General features: G+C 35.0%; 1 protein-coding gene across 2 annotated transcripts in view; it reads right to left on the bottom strand.

Annotated features, from left to right (window-relative positions):
- Positions 1-24,807, bottom strand: part of LOC131430569 (Krueppel homolog 1) — an 86,827-nt gene that overhangs the window by 9,821 nt on the left and 52,199 nt on the right. Inside the window, exons 1-2 of one of the 2 annotated variants that reach the window (XM_058595638.1) lie at positions 15,177-15,835; positions 14-934 (exon numbers count right to left, since the gene is read on the bottom strand). In XM_058595638.1, the coding sequence (XP_058451621.1) occupies positions 14-934; positions 15,177-15,258 (1,003 nt within the window). In that variant the 5' untranslated portion in view covers positions 15,259-15,835. Of the gene's footprint in view, positions 1-13; positions 935-15,176; positions 15,836-24,807 lie in introns of those variants that run through there. The other variant, XM_058595639.1, reaches the window with a different exon arrangement.

The raw sequence follows: 24,807 nt of genomic DNA, 5'->3' as shown, positions 1-24,807 counted from the left end.
GCGATTGACTTACCCGTATGTGTTCGCATATGAATGACTAGTTGGCCAGACTGGATGAACGTCTTGCCACATACGCTACACTTGTGCGGTCGTTCCCCGGTGTGAATCCGCATGTGCCGATGCAGTTTGCCACTGTGCTCGAAGGCCCGATCGCAGATCTCGCACTTATACGGCCGTTCCTTGGTGTGAATTCGTCGGTGAACCTGCAGATTTTCCTTCACGCTGAACATTTTGTGACAGAAGTCACATTCGAACGGACGCTCACCGGTGTGTGTTCGATAGTGTCGCACCAGTCGAGCCGGAACGGCAAACGTTTTCTTGCACACATCGCACTGGTACGGATCGGCTGAAGCGACCGTTCCTTGGATAGCCATTGAGGCCGCATTCATGTTTTTGGTACTGACCATCTTACCCTCGCTCAGAACAATCTGCTGCTGCTGCTGCTGTTGCTTGGCATGCGACTTCATGTGACTCGTGTGAGCACTTTTGCTTCCGAAGTTAATGTTGCATTGTTCACATCGGAACTTTGCGGAGTTGCCAACCGACTGCTGGGGCATTGCAACCATCGTGGACTGAAAATTACCGTAGCCTACCGGCAGGGAGGTCAGTTTATTGCTATTGCTTCCGCTGGGTTGTGCCGAAGGCGAAGGACCAGCCAACAGCGCTGATTGGTGTTCGTTTAAATTATTACTACTACTACTACTACTGCTACTGCTACTACTTAGATTGACGACCTGTTGCTGGTACTGTATCCTTTGCTGTTGGAGTTGTTGCTGCTGCAGATGTTGTTGTTGTTGTTGTTGTTGTTGTTGGCTTTGATCGTTACTTCGATCGTTGGTCGCATTGTTGGGGAAGCATAGCTGAGATAATGTATTGCTATCAGCCTGCTGCATTAGCAGCGGCAGTCCGGTGTAGTAAACCATTTTGCGGAGATCTAGAACGGAAGGATAGAGAATTTTTACATTAGTTTTAGAACACCTCAGAGGTTTATATACAATAGTGATCGAAGCGCCCACCAGTGGGCGTCACACCATATTAAGTGGGCGATAACATTCGAATGGATGACAATACAGTTTAACAGTGTTTATATACTTTAGAAGTTGTTTATCTGGTCGAACAAAGGCAAAACCGTGCTCGAAATTTTTGTTAAAACTATTTTAACCCTTAAACACTAAGATTATTATCAATAACCCGATTTGCGATTAAAAATTCCTACATTAATTTTTTGCTACCGATTTCAACATTTCGGCGTTTTTGAATAGTATCGGACTGTTGGTTTCAGAAAAAATTGAGCTTAATTTGTTTTTTTTATGAGAAATGCAAAAAAAACAACGCCGAAAATCAAGCAAACATTTTGCACTGATGACTATTTTGAAAATAAACAATCTTTTTAAAAAACTTTCCGCTGATACCCGAATTTTTACTGTCTTTCTGCTTTGAGTGCAAATTTGGAAGAGACGAGATGAAAAACGCCGGAAAAACAGTATATAAAGAGCAATAAAATCAATAAATATACACGGGCGAAACTCCGATTATATGAATGAGCCAAACGAGTCATGATTTGGGGAAAAGAGTGTACACCATGATTAAAAGTTCTTGGTAGAGATGGTCGAACCCGAAACAAATCCGACCCGTACCTGTTGAAAATGAAAAAATCGGCACCCGTGTCCGACCCGACCCGAACAATGATATTTTTTGTCGTGAATACGACTTACTTTACTATGGGCTGCCTTTTCAAAATTAGCCATATGGAGCCACATAATTCTTTCACTATTTCATCAAAAATATGATCAGGAATTTAGGATAATATTTTGAACAGTGTGAGATAACCACAAACAACTAAAAAATTAGGTTTTCTCGAAATTTGAAAACAACGCGGAAAACTCTTTACTTTTGCTTGGGTTTTTCGTGCAAGGACGACGATTTTGAGGTAGTCAGGCACATATCTGTATAAAATGTTCAAAACGACGTATGTAACAATGAGAGATTCTCTTTGTTTACTTTCTCTTTTGATTATTACGGCACTCTTAGCAATCCTTCTCTCCAATTATTTACCGATAATAATAACTAAAGCTAGCATCTTTTAATCTGCTCTGGAGAAATTACCGAAAAAAGCAGGAATATTTCGCAATAATCGAAAGAGAAAGTAAACAAAGAGAATCTCTAATTGTTACATACGTCGTTTTGAACATTTTATACAGATATCTTCAACTGACTGCGTATAAAAGGGTAAGCGTGGTCGAAAATCGATCCTTTTTTCTTGTGCGATGGGTGGAAGCAGACGTCGTGGGAATGATTTAATCAACCAGCAGTTTCGAAAAGTGCACCTTCTGCGTGGTTAAAAACCTCAAACGCTCAGGTCGCAACTCTCATTTGGACTTCAGTCGTCCAGTGGAGCAGTTGGCAATGAAAGCAAACCTTTTGCGTGGTATAAAGCCTTAAACGCTTAGGTCGTACTTTCATTTGAACTTCAATCGTCAGGTGGAGCAGTCGTCAATAATGAGAGCAGACCATTTGCGTTGTATCAAACCTCAAACGCTCAGGTCATGCTCTCATTTGGACTTCGGTCGTCAGGTGGAGCAGTCGTCAGGTCGCAGAGACAGTTTCCCTTCGAAGAAGATCGATTACATCATCCTGTTGGTGGCCGTTTGCATTGAAGCAAAATACAACGGAAAATGGTCAACAATGTGGAACATTCTGCAAAATCAGCCCTTCTAATGGCTCTAAATGATACCTGAAGAACTAAAAAGATTGCTTCTTTGTGAATCGAAAATTAAAATAACCAGTGTAGTGCAAATTTAAGATAATTTGATCAGTTTTGTGTCATTTTCACAGTTCTAAATTCATTTATATCTAAACAGTGTTTAATATCTTAGAAAATTATACAATCTGGCTCTTCTGGGATGCCAGAAATTAATCCCGTACAGCATTTTGATAGTATCTCTTACTAAAATATTGAAATCCGAAATGAAATAATCGACATCAAAATTCTCTAACCTGCCATTTAGAACCATAATTTTATACCCAAAGAATTATGCGAAATTTTACTTCACTATACTGTATTGTTACGACCCATTTTTCTAACAGTTGTAGTTTGTAGTAAACAGTGTGTTCCTGCTACAATGATGATCTTTGTGACATAAATTCAGGCATTATGTGTTTAATCGCTGGTCAAGTCAGTTCGACTTTCATCTAACCCGTGACACTATCAGGAGATTATTTCCTTGAACACTCTCTCTTCAAAAATTCACCTTTAGTTTAAGGAATTTAGTTATGTAGTTATAATAGTTAACAACATGGAATGTATCATTTGGATATTCTGTAATCTGTTGGTACAAAAGATGAGGAGGTTTTATGCCTACTGGAGACATAGTGATAGATTGATAATAACTTAAAGACTGTCCCAGAAAGTATGGCCGCACTTTGATTTCGCTGTAAATAATTCACAAATGTTAGATATTCAAATTTTATTCGATATACTGATAATATTAGCCTACAACAACAGAATATTATTCTCAACATTTGCTACTTAGCCATTGTAGACTAGCTGGCGCACCTTCTTGTGAACGTTCCTCATTAAAATTTGTACAGACTTCTTGGCGACAAGTTTTGACACTTTTTTCCAATCTTTTTCGAACTGTTGAATGGTTCCGGCTGCCGAGACATGTTTCCTAGGACCATAGCTTTCTTACCAAATTTTTAGACTTCAATCGATGTCTCGGACTGATTTAACACTTGCCCTTCTCGCACCGTATAATATTGTGGTCCCGGCAAGGATTTGTAGTCGAGTTTCACGTAGGTTTCGTCGTCCATGATTATGCAGTTCAAATTTCCAGCAAGAATCGTATTGTACAGCTTTCGAATCCTCGGCCTGATCGATGCTTCTTGTTTCGGACTACGTTTTTTTGTTTCTGCTTCTTATGGGTTCGAAAATTCAAATGTTCTTTAGCACAAAGAACATTAGACTTCGATCCCAATCCCATTTGTACACAATTTTTCGACGTTGTTCTCCTGAAAGTCCACGCATTTCGAAACAAACTAATGAAACCGAATAAACAACTGCACAAGTGATTAGAGAAGAGTGTAAACAACAGGAGGCAGCCATAAAAATTGACAGATTCTGAACCATTGCGAAATAGGCAGTGGTTTTTGGTTGCGTCCATACTTTCTGGGACAGTCTTTATCTCCAGTGGGCTTTTCCCTGCTCCAAATGATGTGTTGTGATGATCGCATTTTTGACGCGGTTCGTTCATTTTAATTTTTTTTTTCATATTGACTTACCGTATGTCTTAAATGTTAAGCCCATAGCGAATGTCTTTTGAAGATTAATTTAATTTATTTAATCTGAACCTTTTTGATTTTCAATCGAAATATTGAAATTTTTGAAGAGCAAGAACGCTTAAAATAACGTATTCTCCAAGCAATTTTGCGTTAATTGGCCCAAAGTTAATTTCGCATTTGGAAATTTACTTGAACAAAATGCACGAAAAAAATGTGTGAATAATGGTTATTACCATCAAGACATCATTTGCATCATTGAACTTTGTGTCGAAGTCTTACACAATCTTAATGTTATAAACCGCGGAATGAATTTTCATTTATTTAAATTGCGTAAACCCAATATTTTTTTAAATTATTTAGTTGGATCTATATAACCTGTGTTATTATATCAATGAAACAAATTCAAGAAAGTGGATTAACAGGAAAATTTCTCTTAGTCTCATTGCATGGTGTTCCAAATTGTTTAAGCTGCAACAGGAAATCCAAATATATGAGAATATATTCAGTTATATTCATATAAAATGTAACGCTGATGGTTGCAAAATGAAAGGTGGTGCCGTGCTGAGTCCGTTCATTATCATTTATGATGTCACCAAAGTAGCAAATGTAACTTATTGAACTTTCAAGATGTTTTACAATTGATTTAGAAATGTTATTTATGTTAGATATGTTTAGAAATATATATTAAAATTGGTTGTGCAGCTTATCACTGTTTAGTTTCACAATACTACCGAAAAAATCACTGTAGAACAACTTTAAGTATATCTAAAACTATCTGAAATCTAAACAATCTAAAACTAAACTAAAGTAGTAATCATTTCAACGTTTTAAAAATTTTCAGTCGTTTCCGTTACCTTTCGCTGTAAATGTAAAATTTTATTGCAAAGTTAATTTGGTGAGCTTTATATAAAAATAAAACCGAAATGGTTACTATTAAGGCATTAGCCCTTCTTAAAACAAAATGTAGAGTCAAAAGTCAAAGTCTTGGCATTACATTCCTTTTGTGGAATTTGGCCTTTCTGTTTCAACAGACTTCGCAGCCGATTCTTAGTGTACAGAATCATTGCATGGTTAGTACTATTGATCCTACTGACACTAAGAATCCTTCCAGGTCGGGGCTCGAGCATACAACAACTGGCTTGTAAGACCAGCGTCCTATGCATTGAATCGCCAACCCGGGACGAATGCAGAGTCAGAGATGCCATTTATACAGATTTATCTGTATTGTATAGATTTTTGCGTTCGCATACTGATTGAAATCAATATATAGATTTTATACAGATTTCCCAAATTTAATACATATTTGTACAGGTTCATAAAAAGTGAGAGATAAAAAAATAAAACTTTTCTCTCTGAGTATCTATTAGTATTTGATTGCAGTAAATCTTTAAAAGTTTATAATTCAATGGACAAATCACATGCTAACGTTGAAATCTTTCATGCAGATAATTGATTATGCGTTATGTTGACGTATAGCGGAATGAAACCAGTGCTACTAGATTTGCCACAATGGTTATTTCAATAGTATTTAACACGCTCTTTCTGGTATTATTCGAAGCCGAAACAGTTTAATTGAAATATTAATATCAATAATATAATTAAACTAATATCACGGACACCAAAAACATACTTTTTGATGATAATTTGAAGAAGAAAAACAATTTTTGTTTTGTAACATTATGAGATAATTTGGCAACTTTGCGAAACCAAATGAGATGAAAACAAAGCGCAATCAAGTGAACCAAGTGAAAAACTTTCATCTCATATTTTTGAAGACTTTTAATGCTTGTCGGGTAATTTTTGAAGTTTTTAATCGTTAACTAAACAAGTGGCAAGTGAACATTACTAATTATGAAGTCATCCAGCATTCAATGGTAGTGTAATTGCGCGAAATAGTGATCATGTTTTGAGACAAATCGATTAGTAGATAATCAGAAACATGACGAACTGTAAATCTTGAGACGAAAATGTGTCCTAAGTTGAAAAGTGAGTTTATTTTATATGAAAAAACGATCACCGAAGAATTTAAAACCACTTCTTTCAATGGGAAAGTGTGACAATAGCTTTTATAATCATTTTAAAACATGTCACAGTTAGGATCAGATAGGTTGTAAAATATTATTCATGTTCAAAGTAATGAGGTGACGGGATGAGATGGAAATAGGAGCTCAGAAGAAATAGGGAGCCGATACCCTACATATTAACATAGGGTATAGTAAAACTTCACCGAATTTGTGTTAGCCTGCTTCTCAATTGAATTGTTTCGATCTGTTTTGGGTTGATTTGGTATCTTGCTAAAAAGACCATAACAGTTCGGCTGAAAAGTTCGTATCGTTTAATAGAAACACACATTTTTTTGCCAAAGTTCGTTTTTATTATTCAACATAATTGCCATCAGAGGCGATACAGCGATTATAGCGATCTTCCAACTTTTCGATACCATTTTTGTAGTACGATTTGTCCTTTGCCTCAGTTTCAGCGATTTGGGTTCGGTTCATCGCGTGCAGTCCACTCAGCTGACTGTCGATTGGACTCCGGAGTGAAGTGATGGAGCCATGTTTCGTCCATTGTTATATATCGACGAAAAAAATCGGTTTCATTTCGATATAACAGCTCCAAACACTGCTCAGAATCATCAATTCGTTGTTGTTTTTGATCGATTGTGAGCTCACGCGGCACCCATTTTGCACAAAGCTTTCTCATATCCAAATATTGGTGAATAATATGTCCAATACATTCCTTTGATATCTTTAGGGTGTCAGCTATCTCGATCAACTTCACTTTACGGTCATTGAAAATCATTTTGTGGATTTTTTTTCACGTTTTCATCGGTAACAGCCTCTTTTGGACGTCCACTGCGTTCATCGACTCTCATAGAAACGATACGAACTTTTCAGCCGATCTGTTAGAGTGGTACGCCGCGAATACCGTCTTGGTGGTGTCCAGAGACATGAATCTCTCCCAACACGTTAGAGATTAGCAAATATTTTGCCATCGTCAGTTGTCAGTGTGGTTCAGTTCACGGGAAACTAGCGTACCCGAATAACCCGACGGATATTGGTCGGGTTCGAGTTCAGAAAAAAACTATGTTTGTCGAGTTCGGTTCGAGTGCGGGTGACGATTTTCCGCATTCCTAACGGGTACGGGTCTGGTTTGAGTTCAAAAATTTTGTTGGGTTTCGAGTATTCGTGATACCCGTGAACAATAAAGAAATTTTTGATTCTGATTCTGAGAAAGACTACCAGTTGTAAACCAAATATATTCCTGTTTTCAATTCAACGAAAAAATATACTGTTGTTTTTCGCAAACTTATCCAAAGGTCTTCACAAGTTCTAACGAGTTCAAACTCCAAAATCTCCAGCTCAATATTGTTTGATCCCACATTTCACAGAAGTCAGATTCGCCTAAATGCCCGACACCAAGTTCGTCACCAATGGCTTATCGTGCTCTTCCTTCAACTTTGTGGTAAACGTGATCCTGTAAGACTCGGCTACCTTCAACAACAACAACAACAACAAAAGAAACGGACGCGCGCGTCTGGCAACAATAAATAGTAAAGTAAACGAGCACTTCAGAGCAATTGGCATCGACTGACGATTAGTTGCGCATGTGTCGGATTTTGGTTGTGGAATGATAACGAAAACGGAGGAACGCCGTGGAGAAAAGAAGAAAGGCAACGGCCCGACCATCGTCAGGTGACTTTAACGACCTACCGAACGAGAAACCTTGTTTTAACGGTACAGATTGGGCCATTTAATCAGTTGCCCTCGTCTCGGGATGAGCGCGTGCTCCGTGACCGGTTGTGTGGTTTTGATAAGACGGGTATATTTTGGCATTGATTTGTTTACATAATTAAACAGCTCGGGTAGGTCGGGCAAGAATTAGGAATTGTTATTGGTTAGTTTTTCTGTTGTTGTTATTGCTCTGTTTGGTAGGTGGACAGACCTAGATCAGTTTCGGAAAAATACCTTTATTACTTTGGTAGTAATAAAAGGCAGAGAAGTGTAGGTCGATCGGCATTTTTGAGTGATCTTCACTATATTCTAGCAAAATAACAGGTTTTTCTGTTCTACCAAATCGAATACACAGCATTGATCACATGCGGTCGTATTACCACTATCTTTAGAACGGAGCCTTAGTTGGAAAATTGGAGTTTGTGAATTAAACGTTCTTCTTCATATTGGCCAAATTCAACTAAAACTATCAAATTACGATTAATTTCATCTAGAACACTAGCCAGTCGTATCTATGAGGTAGGCTTGGAATTTAGTTTAATTCACTGGCAGATGTTCAATAATTCGGTCTATGACTTAATTTGCACGAACTTTTCTTGCAAAGTCTGTGTGTTAGGCTTTGCATATTTTCCGATATTTCTGACTATTCAAGAGTTCTTAACTTTTGAGCAAAGTTTATAGGTTTTTCTTCGAATAATGTTAACCGTGTTTCGGCAAAAAAAAAAACATTTTGCATCGATCGAAACAAGTGCTAGTCGGATGGCAGTTAAGACAGTATTCATTATCTATTGTAATCTACAAATCCACAACGTTTTCCATCTGTGGCCAAGAGTTGTCGTGATGAAAGATTACGAACTGATATCATCTTCGGGTCGTGATTCCCAAAATGTTCGCTTTGCTTTGACGATTCCTGCATTTTACTCCAAATGAAAAAAATATGTGACACCGATAGAAATGCACAAATATAGTTGAGATTTGTTCTTTCTTTCTAAATGACACATAAAATCTGACATTTATGTCCGAAAAGTAACGTTTGCGTATAGTTCATACTGGTTGCGAAGTCTATTAAGAACAGAACAGCACTGATTTTGTTTTTGGTAACGTTTTAACTTTTTTCGGCTTTTAATTGGGCTACTCGTACTATTAAACTTGTGAATTACTCTGAAGATGCCCAATATACCACACATCGAGAAAAGGTGCTACCGCGGTAGTAGCAAAATGGGAGGGAGCGAGCGAGAAAGGGCACAATGACCAGAATTAAATAGCCTGCGCTAACCAGCCGCCCGGAAAACACTCGTTACGAACAATCTAGCTAGAAAGGTAAACGTACCAGTAAAGTTAAAACTTACTTTTTAATTTTTCTCTACAATTTACAATTTGATTCCAATTTAGCAAACTTTATACCATTGAAGAGAGAGAAAAATTATCTGTTCTTTTGGAATACTTGCCGGTAGGTTGACAATATTTAAAATACACTCGAAAACGACCGAAAGTAGAGGATTTTAAGTCCACTTCGTTTTAAAATCACTGAATTCTAAAAAAATAGAAAATACTGCTTTTAAAAAAAATCATTTTTTTTGTTATTTTGAAAATTAAATAAAAATACTAAATTTCTAAAACAGTGTCCCCTTCTTTCTCATAGCCCCAGTATTTATCTGTCGAAGAAACTAATTCAATAAATAAACCTTTTTTTGATACATTTTGTTTGGAAAATTTAAAGGAATTTTTGCTTAAGGTCTTCTCAAGCTCTTTTTCAAATTTCTAAAAAGTCGTTAATTGCTTGTACGTCAAGTTTTGGTTTTAACATGAAATTTAAAATTAATATATTGAAAATTCTTTTTATAATTTTATTTTTCTAGTTATTTTCTAAATCTACACTTTCTCGTTTTCAGAGCACGCAATTGATAATTTGTCATGCTGAAAACACGTATGGAATTCCATCCAAATAGAAGTACGTGAAGTTTAATGACGTACTACCAATTTCTAGAATTGCACAAAGGGGAAGAAGACTGATAAATGAAAACAACAGGAATGAAAAATTTACAAACAAATGATTCCAGAGACGGAACTACAACTCGCTAGTTTCTCCGATCATTCTGCCAATAGATCTCAATCTCAAATCAACGTCCGAAGGCAAAGTAGTACAACGAATCAAACATGTTCGGTTTCTTCTAGCCAGTTAGGCTATTTCTGCATGCGTTTTCACATGCAGGGTAGTTCAATTGGTAAAACAAGTTCCCCGGATAGGTGCTAGCTACGGGTTCGAGTCCCGTCTCTGCGGTAACTTTTTCGCGGTTTTCATTACATAGTTGTAGTCGTTGATTCAAAGATCCTTGAAAGTGACGTTAGGTAAAGACTGTCCCAGACTGCCGAAGATGCTTTTACCAGGTTAGCTGGTAACTTCGGATCCTATTTTGGCACGCACAGTCATCCAAAAAGTTAGAGACGTTCGTAGGATATATGATAAATTGCTATCCACTGTTGTCTAGTGTTTCATTTTCAATATTAATGATATGAGCCTTGTAACTACGGGTTCAAAATCAATCGTTTAATCTTTTTGATAACAAATTGATTTAAATTGTTCTGTGAAAAATTTATTTTCGGCTGTAGTTATTTATGCATCACTTTTTCGAAAAGGTAATGCTTCAGATGCTTGAAGGGCTCATTTGAAACCATCATTTTATTGAAATGTCACCTTCAATCTGTTATGGCGTTTAAGAATTATTTGATTCTTTTTTATTTTTTAAAGACATTTCTAATACTAATTTGAATGAGTTATAAAATATAAAGACTGTCCCAGAAAGTATGGACGCACTTTGATTTCGCTGTAAATAATTCACAAGTGTTAGATATTCAAATTTAATTTGATATACTGATAATATTTGACTACAACAACAGAATATTATTCTCAACATTTGCTACTTAGCCATTGTAGACTAGCTTGCGCACATTCTTGCGAACGTTCCTCATTAAATTCCGTACAGACTTCATGGCGACAAGTTTTGACACTTTTTTCTAATCTTTTTCGAACTGTTGAATGGTTTCGGCTGCCGAGACATGTTTCCTAAGATGTGCCTTCGTTAATGTTCAAAATTCCTCAATTGGTCGAAGTTGTGGGCAATTCATATCTTTTGGGACGAAAGTGACATTTTTGGTAGTATACCATTCTACCGTTGATTTCGAATAGTGGCAAGAAGCAAGATCTGGCCAGAAGACAACAGGATCCTTGTGGCTTCGAATCATGGGTAGAAGTCGTTTTTGTAAACATTCCTTAATGTAAAGTTCGCTGTTCATTAAAGCAGTGGTGATGAAGGGTTTCGAAATCTTACCGCAGCTAGAAATTGCTTGCCAGACCATAGCTCTCTTACTAAATTTTGCGATTTCAATCGATGTCTCGGACTGGTTTAACACCTGCCCTTCTCGCACCTTATAATATTGTGGTTCCGGCAAGGATTTGTAATCGAGTTTCACGTAGGTTTCGTCGTCCATGATAATGCAGTTCCCATTTCCAGCAAGAATCGTATTGTACAGCTTTCGAACCCTCGGCCTGATCGATGCTTCTTGTTTCGGACTACGTTTTGGTTGTTTCTGCTTCTTATAGGTTCGAAGATTCAAACGTTCTTTAGCACGAAGAACATTTGACTTCGAAGTGCCCAATTTTTTGGCCACATCCCGAACTGAAACCACCTTCTTTTGCTCGAACGCCTTCAGTATACGTTTATCCAACTGAGGGTTAGCAGGACCTTTTTTCGACCCGTTTTCGGTTTATCCTCAAAGGTGTTATCCTCACCGAACTTCCTGACTGCATTTCGCACGGCTTTTTCACTTACTCTTTCCATTTTTGCTATCTTTCTCAGTGACAGTCCGCGTTCTGTGCACCATTGGTACACAATTTTTCGACGTTGTTCTGCTGAAAGTCCACGCATTTCGAAACAAACTAATGAAAACGAATAAACAACTGCACAAGTGGTTAGAGAAGAGTGTAAACAACTGGACGCAGCTATAAAAACTGACAGATTCTGAACCATTGCGAAATGGCAGCGGGTTTTGGTTGCGTCCATACTTTCTGGGACAGTCTTTAGTGCATAGTGGTAAAATAGGCAAATGTTTAAAGCAAACGTTGTTTCAAAGTGGCAGAAAAGGTTTTTTTACTATAAAAAAAAACAACCGTTCGTGGACATACGATTTTCAGACGAGGAACGATAAGATATTTCTCTTGAAAAAGACCTTAACCAATATTTTTTTTTATTCTGTCATTAGGGTGATTATTTTTTTGTTAGATTCAAATAAAAGTTACTATGGTCCCATAGCTTGCTATTGAATTTCATTTGAATGTGACTTCCGGTTCCGGAGTTATATGGTAATATGTGAAAATTTGAGAAAAAGTTTACACTCAATTATCTCTGGAACAACTCAACCGATTCCGGTTCCAGAACTAAAGCGAGATAAGTGGAAAATTATTAATTTTATTAGTATTTTTCCACGAACGATGGTTAAAAACAGGTACAAATCCCATAAAACTGTCTGATAAATTCTTCTAGTTTGCAGAGCTTTTAGGTTTGTAGGCATGAAAACTTAATTCGGCACTACTGGTCCCCTCTTTTCCTGTTCCAAGAGCACCGAAAGTGGAGAAGAAAAACTCCTAAAACTAAATTCACTTCGATTTCTCTGCGATGCTTGAACCGATTTCCACAAATCTTGATTTGAATTAAGTATAGGTTTAACTACTTTCAAAACTGTTCCAATTTGTAGGTCATATTTGTTGGTAGCAAACGAACCAACTTCGGCTATTCCGTTCATCTGAATCCGGTTTCGGAAGAATTGGAAATAGTGATTAAAAACTGCAAAAAGGATCTCACTCACTTTTGTTGGAGATGGCCAAATCGATTTTCACAAACTTATAGGTTCAAAAGAAAAGTCTTACAGTTTCATACGGAATTCCTTATTTTTGTGGATACTACTTTTGGGTCCGGAACTACAGGGTAAGCAATATTTATAGAGTTTGTGAGATAAGGTCCGAACGAATTTTCCTATTTCTATTCAATAAACAGTTGTTTTTGCGAATTTCACGATTATATTTATGATGTAATGAGTAATATGAGGAAGGCATCATTACACCACTAGGTGGATTAAAATAGGTTTTTTTTCTTTAAAAAAGATGTTGATTAATTTATAACTTTTGGAGAACTCGACCGATTCCGCTAACCTGTGGATATTTGGTCAAGAAATGTTTGCAGTTTTTGCGAAAAGTATGTGAATATTACAAAGTTGGAATTTTGTGTTTTAGAACGTCATTTGTTAACCCTTTAACACGGTTTTCATGGTCGGTAGACAAATGGGTACTATGTAATTTTAACAGATCGGCTGAAAAGTTCGTATCGTTTCTATGAGAGGGCGCCACTAGAATTAAATCCATACCATTTCCAGTTAGTACCAACCTTCAAAAGATACGTGTATAAATTTGACAGCTATTTGATTATTAGTTTGTGAGATATTGCATTTTGAGTGAAGCTACTTTTGTTATTGTGAAAAAAGGAATTTCGTGTGTTGATGAAACACTACTTTTTGATGAAAAAAAAGTGCCGCCGATACCAAAAAATGGCTTGATGAGTGTTATCCAGACTCTGCACCGGGCGAAGCAACAATTCGTAAGTGGTTTGCAAAATTTCGTACTTGTCATATGAGCACCGAAGACGATGAACGCAGTGGACGTCCAAAAGAGACTGTTACCGATGAAAACGTGAAAAAAATCCACAAAATGATTTTCAATGACCGTAAAGTGAAGTTGATCGAGATAGCTGACACCCTAAAGATATCAAAGGAACGTGTTGGACATATTATTCACGAATATTTGGATATGAGAAAGCTTTGTGCAAAATGGGTGCCGCGTGAGCTCACAATCGATCAAAAACAACAACGAATTGATGATTCTGAGCAGTGTTTGGAGCTGTTATATCGAAATGAAACCGATTTTTTTCGTCGATATATAACAATGGACGAAACATGGCTCCATCACTTCACTCCGGAGTCCAATCGACAGTCAGCTGAGTGGACTGCACGCGATGAACCGAACCCAAAGCGTGGAAAGACTCAACAATCGGCCGGTAAGGTTATGGCGTCTGTATTTTGGGATTCGCATGGTATAATTTTCATCGACTACCTTGAAAAGGGAAAAACCATCAACAGTGATCAGTTATATAGCGTTATTAGAGCGTTTGAAGGACGAAATTTCAAAAAAACGGCCCCATTTGAAGAAGAAAAAAGTTTTGTTTCATCAAGATAATGCACCGTGTCACAAGTCGATGAAAACCATGCTGAAATTGAACGAAATGGGCTTCGAATTGCTCCCTCATCCACCGTATTCTCCAGATTTGGCCCCCAGTGACTTTTTCCTGTTCTCAGACCTCAAGAGAATGCTCGCTGGTAAAAATTTAGAAGCAATGAAGAGGTAGTCTCTGAAACTGAGGCCTATTTTGAGGCAAAGGACAAATCGTACTACAAAAATGGTATCGAAAAGTTGGAAGATCGCTATAATCGCTGTATCGCCTCTGATGGCAATTATGTTGAATAATAAAAACGAATTTTGGCAAAAAAATGTGTGTTTCTATTAAACGATACGAACTTTTCAGCCGAACTGTTATACTTTTCTTTGGAAGCTCAATCATTTTTACATAACATGTCTAAAAATTAGCGGAATCAATCGAGTGGCTCAAAAGTTATAAATTTATAAATTAATAAAATCGAAAATACACAAAACTAAGAAAACTTGAAATTCAAAAACAAATTATAACTCAAAAATAAAAACAAAACATAAATCGTCAAGTTTTGGATATGTTTCAGCTCTTAGAAAAAATGCTAGGTAATATTCACATAACTTTTCACGTAACTACGATTATCTTTTTGAGTGTACGACCGATTGAACAAATATGGTCGACCGTACAAGTCATGGCTTACTATGCACAGATGATTAAAAACGAAACTCATCATTATTGTTTTCATTTTATCTGTCTGTTTTGGAATAAGTTTATCGAAAAAAAAAATCGTCAGAAATTTCAGAAAACAATTTCCCATGTATAGGATAAATTTTGAAATATTAAAATAAGGAGAAGCTTCCGCTGATTAGCCAACGAAGCTAGCTACGTGCAAAAATGGTTGAATTACCTTCAGCAGGCACTTCCTTGATTTCCGTACCGGATTTGGAAAGAATGTCCTTAATCCAGTCTTGTTTATCCCATAGATCCATTTTTGGTAATGAATGTAACACTATTTCGTTAGAATTTTTTTACGCTCCCACTTTCTCTTAAAATCAGACTATTCGATTTCCTTAATTAAATTCACTGAATATAGAACACACACAATTTCAATTGACTATCTATTATTTTTATGCTAAATTCCGCTCGCTACTGTTGATAACACTCATAACTCTTCTGCTCTACATCATCTCGCAATGATCGTGCTTATCCCGCACTGGTATCCAATAAATTCTGTTGTTCCCCTCGATGCTTTGATATGATAACCCGTTTTCTTTTTTTCCACCCTGCACATAGAACACTTTCCACTGGTGACGAGAAGCAGGGAAGGGGGACCCGGCCGCTCTCCCTAAACTTCCAAAACTTGCACCAAAAATGATTGATCCCACTTGAGTTCTTTCCTTTCGTGTTTCCGCGTTAGCATCGCGCGACGTTCTGCAAAAGACTGACTGACTGTGTTCGCGATCCACCACTTGCCTCCGAGTTATCGTCCCACAACGCCCGGCGAGCTTCAAAACACATACACACACACACCAGTAGGCAGCAGAACCCGCGACGTTTTATGCTGCTTCCCGGTAGTGACATCACATCGCTATCTCAAGCGTCCGAGGGTGTCTGTGTGTGTGGATGGGTGTTCGAGTGCGTATGCGGTGTGCGTTTGCTATGTAAATTGATAGGGTGGAAAAACATCGAAAAAACTGCGAATCCAATGCGTGTGCGCGTGCGTGCGTCAGTTGTATTTCACGCACCTTATGTCTGTGAAGGTTTATCCGATGCCAGAACGGCCGCCAGTGATTCAAAGCTTGTTCGAACAAAGTGCGTAATACCCCACCGACCACACCCGCCTCTCCCTCCCCCCTCCCACAAGGTGGTGACTGCTAGAAGAAGAGAAAAACCACACGCACTAACGCACCGCATCTACTTCCTATTTTTCCACCCCACTACCCAGTCATCTATCACCCGGTCCCACCCACAAGCGCCTTCTTCTGTGTGGAGAACTACGAGCCTACTACAATAGGTCGAATTTATATTTACTTTGCTATCCATACACGTTTATTTTCGTTTCTACAACGCGTTGACGGGTCGAGTGAAGAAACACAAGAAGAGGAAAAAAAACACGCTCAGCCAGTCATTTTTGCGTTAGGTCAGGATTAGTTCCACCGTACCCACCCACCACCTTCCGGTTGCGAAGGAACGTTTTTTACCTCCGTTTGTTTGTGACTTTGGTGGCTCCACTGTCTGTGCTGGGCAACATCAATAACAACAACAACAACAACAACCGGTTCGCTGTCACAGCAAATTAAAACATTAGAACTGTGCATTGATCAGCAACTTTTGCGCGAACGCTTCTTCAACGACCGCATCGCGGCGAATCGGCCGATCTAGCAACCGTTGTTTTTTTCTACGGTTGAACCTGCATTGGATAGCAGGCGGCAGATCGTGCTGCGCGTGTTTTTGAACAATTTTTTTTGCTACTCTTCTTCATCTTCCTAACTTTTGCTGGGTCCGTGTCGGTCGGTAGGCAAAATTCCGCCGGTCACCTACCGGACGGAGGCGGCAAAAACTCGTGCTATCTAGACGGTATCAAACTATTATGTACTTACTTTCGAGTAGTGCTATTTTTGTTGATTTATTTCAATCCTTGATTTGTTGTTGTTTTGAGAGAAATTGGTATCAATTACCGACACGCGCAACACTCTCATCTTCAGTGCTTCTACGGCCCATGGTTTTTCCTCTTTACCCTATGGTTCTCATTTCGATACGATGGTCTCGCTGATTAGCAAATTATTTTGTTGTGTTTATTTTTTTCTGAAATGACTTCAAACTTTTCGGGAGGCATGTGACTGTGCTCAAATATTTGTGTGTGTTTTTGTTTCGCGCTAATAAGTGGCGCGAAAGGTCAAATTGGCCAGAAATAGTCTGTTGTCTGATATAATTAGCTATTTTTGGACCTTTTATTGGGCTTTGCTTAACGTGGTTAGGGTGCTAATGTTTTAGTTCATTTAGATGTAATTCGATTATAACACTAGTGCCAATGACGCAAATAGATAATGACATGCAGGAAAATAAGTGGAAGTAATTAATTAGGTAAATCTAGGGGATAGGCAAATCATTATTAGCCAATCAAAGCAGATGCAGGAAGAGTTTCTTGTTTATTTATATTATTTTGCTTATTATTGCTTCCTCAAGCACCGTTTTATCGAAAGTCACTTTAAGGGGGGATTAAAAGATAATTTGAATCTAAAAACGGAGAAACAGCTTAAGCAAACTCACTGAACCTTTTTACATTATAAAGCATCATTTAAAGAATATTTAGTTAAATTTCCGTATTATAATATTGAAAAATTAGACGATAACAGAGCATTCCCCGAAACCTCTTTTGACAATCATGTTGCACGGTGAACATGGTAACTCGGCGTAGAATTATCTGAAATCAAAAATATTCCTAAATTTACTGAAAGTACGTGCTATTTCTCCCCCCTCAGTCGTTATTATTTTAATTTTTTTGATTGATCGTGACATAGCAAAACACGTGATCTTACGCTAAACTTTCCGCCAATTTTAAGGTGAAAAACTACCATAATATGAAAATGTAAAAATTTCAAAAACGTAAAGAGAAGGCATTTTATTCCAAGAAGGTATGTTCCAAGTTAAAATATTATAAAATTACTCCACAAGCACTTTAAAGTAACTCTAAAATGACACTAGAATAACTCTGAAACGACTCTTGAGTGACTATGAAATGACTCTAATATGACTCTTAAATGATTTTAAAATAATTCTATAATGGCTCTAAAATAACTTCAAAATGATTCTAAAATGATTCTGAAATCACTTAAAATGGCTTAAAAATGACTTTAAGGTAACTCTAAAATAATAACTCCGAAACGACTCTTAAGTGACTAAAAAATGACTGTTGAATGATTTCAAAATAATTCTAAAATTACTCTAAAATAACTATAAAATAATTCTGAAATTACTCTGAAATGATTTAAAAATGATTCAAAAATGACTCCATAATAACTCTAAAATGACTCGGAAATTACTTTTGAAATACTCTAAAGGCACTATAAAATGACTCTAAATTGATTTGAAAATGATTTTAAAATGTCTACATAATGACTCAAAATGACTTCAAAATGATTCTAAAATGCCTCTAAAATGACTCCAAAATGATTCTAAAATGATTTAAACATTACTATAAAATTACTCACAAATGGTTCTGAAATTACTCTAAAATAACTTTAAAAAGATTAAAATATTCTAAAATTACTCTAAAAAGACTTCGAAATGACCTTAAAGTAACTCTAGAACAACTCTGAAACGACTCTTAAGTGACTAAAAAAGGACTGTTGAATAATTTTAAAATAATACTAAAAGTACTCTATAACAACAATAAAATGATTCTGAATTACTCTGAAACGACTTCAAAATGACTCAAAAATGACTCTAGAATAACTCTAAAATGACTCTGAAATGACTTTTGAATGAATCTAAAGTGATTATAAAACGATTCTAAAATAACTTGAGAATGATTTTAAAATGTCTACAGAATGACTCTAAAATGGCTCTAAAATAACTTCAATATGATTCTAAAAAGATTTAAACATTACTATAAAATTACTCAAAAATGGTTCTAATATTACTCTAAAATGCCTTCGGAATGACTTTAAAGTAACTTTAGAATATCTCTGAAACGACTCTTAAGTGACTAAAAAATGACTCTTAAATGATTTTAAAATAATTCTAAAAGTACTCTAAAATAACTATAAAATGATTCTAAATTACTCTGAAACGACTTCAAAATGGCTCAAAAACTCTAGAATAACTTTAGAATGACTTGGAAATGATTTTTAAAATACTCTAAAATGATTTTAAAATGATTTAAACATTTCTATAAAATTACTCAAAAATGGTTCTGAAATTACTCTAAAATGACTTTAAAATGATTAAAATATTCGAAAATTACTCTAAAAAGACTTCGAAATGACTTTAAAGTAACTTTAAAATGACTCTAGAATAACTCTGAAACGACTCTTAAGTGACTAAAAAAGGACTGTTGAATAATTTTAAAATAATGCCAAAAGTACTCTAAAATAACTATAAAATGATTCTGAAATGACTTAAAAATGATTCCACAATGACTCTAGAATAACTCTAGAATGACTTGGAAATGACTTTCGAAGGACTCTAAAGTGACTATAAAACGATTCTAAAATGACTCTTAAATGATTTTAAAATAATTCCAAAAGTTCTCTAAAATAACTATAAAATGATTCTGAATTACTCTGAAACGACTTCAAAAAGACTCAAAAATGACTCTAGAATAACTCTAAAATGACTCGGAAATGACTTTTAAATTACTCTAAAGTGACTATAAAACATCTCTAAAATGACTTAAAAATTATTTTAAAATGTCTTCAGAATGACTATAAAAAGGCTCTAAAATGACTTCAAAATGATTTAAACATTACCATAAAATTACTCAAAAATGGTTCTGAAATTACTCTAAAATACCTTTAAAATGACTAAAATATTCTAATATTACTCTAAAATGACTTCGAAATGACTTTAAAGTAACTTTAGAATAACTCTGAAACGACTCTTAAGTGACTAAAAAATTACTCTAAAATGACTCTTAAATGATTTTAAAATAATTCTAAAAGTACTCTACAATAACTATAAAATGATTCTAAATTACTCTGAAACGACTTCAAAATGACTCTAGAATAATTCTAAAATGACTCGGAAATGACTTTTAAATGACTTTAAAGTGACTATAAAACGACACTAAAATGACTTGAAAATGATTTTAAATGTCTATAGAATGACTCTAAAATGGCTCTTAAATGACCTTAAAAAATGACTTAAAAATGCCTCAAATATTCTAAAATTACTCTACAATGACTTAAAAGTAACTGTAGAATGATTCTAGAATAACTCTGAAACGACTCTTGAGTGACTATGAAATGACTCTAATATGACTCTTAAATGATTTTAAAATAATACTAAAAGTACTCTAAAATAACTATAAAATGATACTAAATTACTCTGAAATGATTTCAAAATTACTCTAAAATGACTAAAATATTATAAAATTACTCTACAATAACTTAAAGTAACTCTAAAATGACTCTAGATTAACTCTGAAACGATTCTTGAGTGACTATGAAATGACTCTAATATGACTATTGAATGATTTTAAAATAATTCTAAAATGACTTCAAAATGATTTTAGAATGGTTTGAACATTACTATAAAATTACTCAAAAATGGTTCTGAAATAACTCTAAAATGACTTTGAAATGATTAAAATATTCTAAAATTACTCTAAAAAGATTTCGAGATGACTTTGAAGTAACTCTAAAAGGACTCTAAAATGACTGTTGAATAATTTTAAAATAATACTAAAAGTACACTAAAATAACTATAAAATGATTCTGAAATTTTTCTGAAATGACTTAAAAATGATTCCAAAATGACTCTAGAATAACTCTAAAATGACTCGGAAATGACTTTTAAAGGACTCTGAAGTGACTATAAAACGACTCTAAAATGATTCTTGAATGATTTTAAAATGATTTAAACATTACTATAAAATACTCAAAATGGTTCTGATATTACTCTAAAATGCCTTTAAAATGACTAAAATATTCTAATATTACTCTAAAATGACTTCGAAATGACTTTAAAGTAACTTTAGAATAACTCTGAAATGGCTCTTAAGTGACTAAAAAATGGCTCTAATATGACTCTTAAATGATTTTAAAATAATTCTAAAAGTACTCTAAATAACTATAAAATGATTCTAAATTACTCTGAAATGACTTCAAAATTACTCAAAAATGACTCTAGAATAACTCGGAAATGACTTTTAAATTATTTTAAAGTGACTATAAAATGACGAAAATTATTTTAAAATGTCAATAGAATGACACTAAAATGGTTCTAAAATGACTTTAAAATAAAACTACTCAGATAAGGTTCTGAAATTACTCTAAAATTACTTAAAAATGATTAAAACATTCTAAAATTACTCTACAATGACTTTAAAGTAACTCTAAAATGACTCTAGAATAACTCTGAAACGACTCTTGAGTGACTATGAAATGACTCTAATATGACTCTTAAATAATTTTAAAATAATTCTAAAATAACTCTAAAATGACTTCAAAATGATTCTAAAATGATTTAAACATTAATATAAAATAACTCAAAAATGGTTCTGGAATTACTCTAAAATGACTTTAAAATGATTAAAATATTCTAAAATTACTATAAAATGACTTTGAAATGACTTTGAAGTAACTCTAAAATAACTCTAGAATAACTCTGAAACGACTCTTAAGTGACTAAAAAAGGACAGTTGAATGATTTTAAAATAATTTTAAAAGCACTCTAAAATAACTATAAAATGATTCTGAAATTACTCTGAAACGACTTAAAAATGATTCAAAAATGACTCTATAATAACTCTAGAATGATTCGGATATGACTCTAAAGTGACTACAAAACGATTCTAGAATGACTCTAAAATGACTTTAAAATGACTCTGAAATGACACAAAACGATGCAAAACTGCCACAAACAATGACATAAATGACAAAAAATTACAAAAACGAATAATTGACAGAAAGACTTTCTAATCTTTTTCCACGCTATTTTTCATACATAAAAACCGCCTTTTTGATTCATTTTTTATAATTCTTCGTTTTCAATGCGATTTTTCAAAGTTATGCGGATTTATTATAAAGATTATTATATAACTTTGAAAACTTTTTACTTTTACTTGTTTTGTCTTAGAAATAAAAAAAAAGTTGACTTGAAAAATTTTATGTTGACTTTGAGAATTAACTCCAAATCTCGAAGCTAAATGAATTTTTAACACATCCGGTTTCCTTATATTTACGGTTTTCACGTGAATTTTAACAGCTATGGGGCTTTTTATGCTAATTTTCGAAGTTAGCAACTTATCTTAAGACTTAATTTCAAAAGATTACAAAAATGACATAACCACCGAGAAAGTGAAATCGTACCTAATGACTAAGCATTCAACTTCCGCAAGTTTATTAACTTGCGTTATTGAAACTAACTAAATTTTTAACATAATAAATGCATTCCAATTGAACAAAAATTTCGTAAGAGTGATAAAAGCAGCATCATTATATTGGAAATTGATTCAGAATATATATTATTACGAAATATCTTTTGCTGACAGTGCGTGTTTCATTCAGATACCAGCAAAACTTTCCCGAGGATTATACTAGATAACGCGTCTGAAAAGCCCAATCCCGGAACAGGTCGCTCAAAAACAGATAATACCAGACCCGAATCGAATGGGATTAGACGAAAACATGTTGCAACTCAGCCTTATCAAGTTTCTGTATCCATGGATCCGGTCCAGGTGAACTTCTAACAATGCGCTAAAAATAACAACTGCAAGGAAAATCCAATCAAAATTCTTAAATTTGCATGTTTACGGTCCGACGCAGTATAATCGCAAATATGTTAAGCTCACAAATTATTTTAGTAAACAGACTGATGAAAATCGTCTCCCGAGAGTCGTACAGTATGCCACATAAGGATGCGAAATGAAACGCAATTTTTTTAGGATTAAACATTTTTTTCCCATCTTGTAGTAAACTTTAAAATTTTCATTGATCAACTATTTTTTAATTGCTTGACATTTATTAAACAAAGGACCTTATTCTTTGATAAACCTCAATGACAGTTCTTTCAGTCAGTCAGTTTTTCATGTGAAGAACAACCAACACCACGAAAAGTTGAGCCTGATATGATAATCTTCGCACGCGCGCGCATTCAACCGCGATGTGCATCGACGGGTTCAGATGATAAAAAAAATACAAAAAAAAATTAAAAGAGCATTCGAATGATCAACAATACTACGCTTCACAGGTCTTCAGAAAACCCGAAAGAAGGGAACAACGAATAAAAACAAAAACAGATTCACGCGCAAGCCGAATTTGGTCGAAATGTTGTGCCGTACCTCATTTACAGTCACAATCCCAGCAGTCTACGACGAATCGCTCGCTATTGCCGCCGCTCGCTATACTGAAGATTCGATTGGTTGAGTCGGCACGGGACGGGACGGGACGGGAAATCCCCGCAATGGCAGAGTCGCCCGTATCAAATTGCCATCGAAGCAGGCATACATTGTTTGGATTTATTGTTTGGTAGCCAAAAACCGGATTCATATTATTAGATACCAACCTAAAACATTACACAAACGGGTGTGGCATAACGAGATTATTTGGAATTTTTCCAGGATGAAATATGGATGGCGGTGATCTTTCAGCGATGGCGACCGAGTCATGGAATGAGGCAATAATTAATTTGAGAAAATCCTGACGCTGTGTAATATGCACATGACTACGATGTTTTACTATTGTTTGGGAGAAATATTTCACAGGCATCTGCGATTTGAAATGACCGTGAAATTATATTTATTATGCTAACATTATTTTTCTGTATCGTGCACCGCTAAATTAAAAGTGAAAAACCAAAGAATTGTTCTAACTCGGCAGCTCATAAGAAAATATAGATTTATTGATGAATCATAGAATTCCGCAATAATTAAACACTTAGTTCTTTGTTCTGTTACTTCTGTAACAGCACCTATTTGTTAATGAATAATTTCTAAAATTTATAGAAGAAAGAGTAGCAAAATTAGAATGAACTTACACCGATTCCGATGAAACTTTGTTCATGTTTTCAGTACCATTTGTATTGCACGGTAATTCTGCTCAAGGCTGATTCAATAAATTGCGAAAGTATCTTTTCATGAACATTTCTTCAAATAATTTTGTAACTCAAATTGTAATTAGAATAAAACCTAAGGTCGAATAAATTAGAAATCGATTAGGCAGCCCAAAAAAGACGGATGGGCATTGTCAGCGACATTAGTGTACGACGTGGATACGAATGAAACTGACATGCGTTTCCACACGTCGTAAAATTGTTCTTTAGTTTGAGCGAATTCTGTACCTATTTATCATGAAAAAGTTAAACTAACAAAATAGAAATACATTTATGTCGAATCGTACCAAAAAATTTTAATAATTACATTTTTTATGATACTGTAAGTAAAATGATTTTTTTTTTTTCATAAATACGTTTATTTCTTAAGGCAGTTTACATAAGTTTTTCTTCGCCGTAGCATCACTTTTACATAATATTCTTATCCTAATTTAATTCTAACATAGTAACAACGTTTTGCATTTATTAAAACATATTCTCTTATTACTTAAATATCATCTTAGGTAACTCGTCATTAATTATGAAATCTACTCGGAAATATTATTTGAACCAAACGATTAACTTCTATAAATTATAAAATAAGCTGTTATTTTCAGACATTTTGTTAATAATTTCATAAACTGTTTCGAGTTTGTTTGTATCATTACATTATTTTTATTCTAATTTAGCTATTGGTTGAACTCATGGACGCAGCTGGGATCAGAACTAAGTCTTGAAAGGGGCCTTTATTAAATTGAAACTCCAGTTTTCTTTATGAAATGATA

This window comes from Malaya genurostris, chromosome 2 (genome assembly GCF_030247185.1).
Source record: "Malaya genurostris strain Urasoe2022 chromosome 2, Malgen_1.1, whole genome shotgun sequence".
NCBI lineage: Eukaryota > Metazoa > Arthropoda > Insecta > Diptera > Culicidae > Malaya > Malaya genurostris.
Note: the sequence above shows the minus strand (reverse complement) of the source record. Positions and strands in the feature narration are given on the sequence as shown.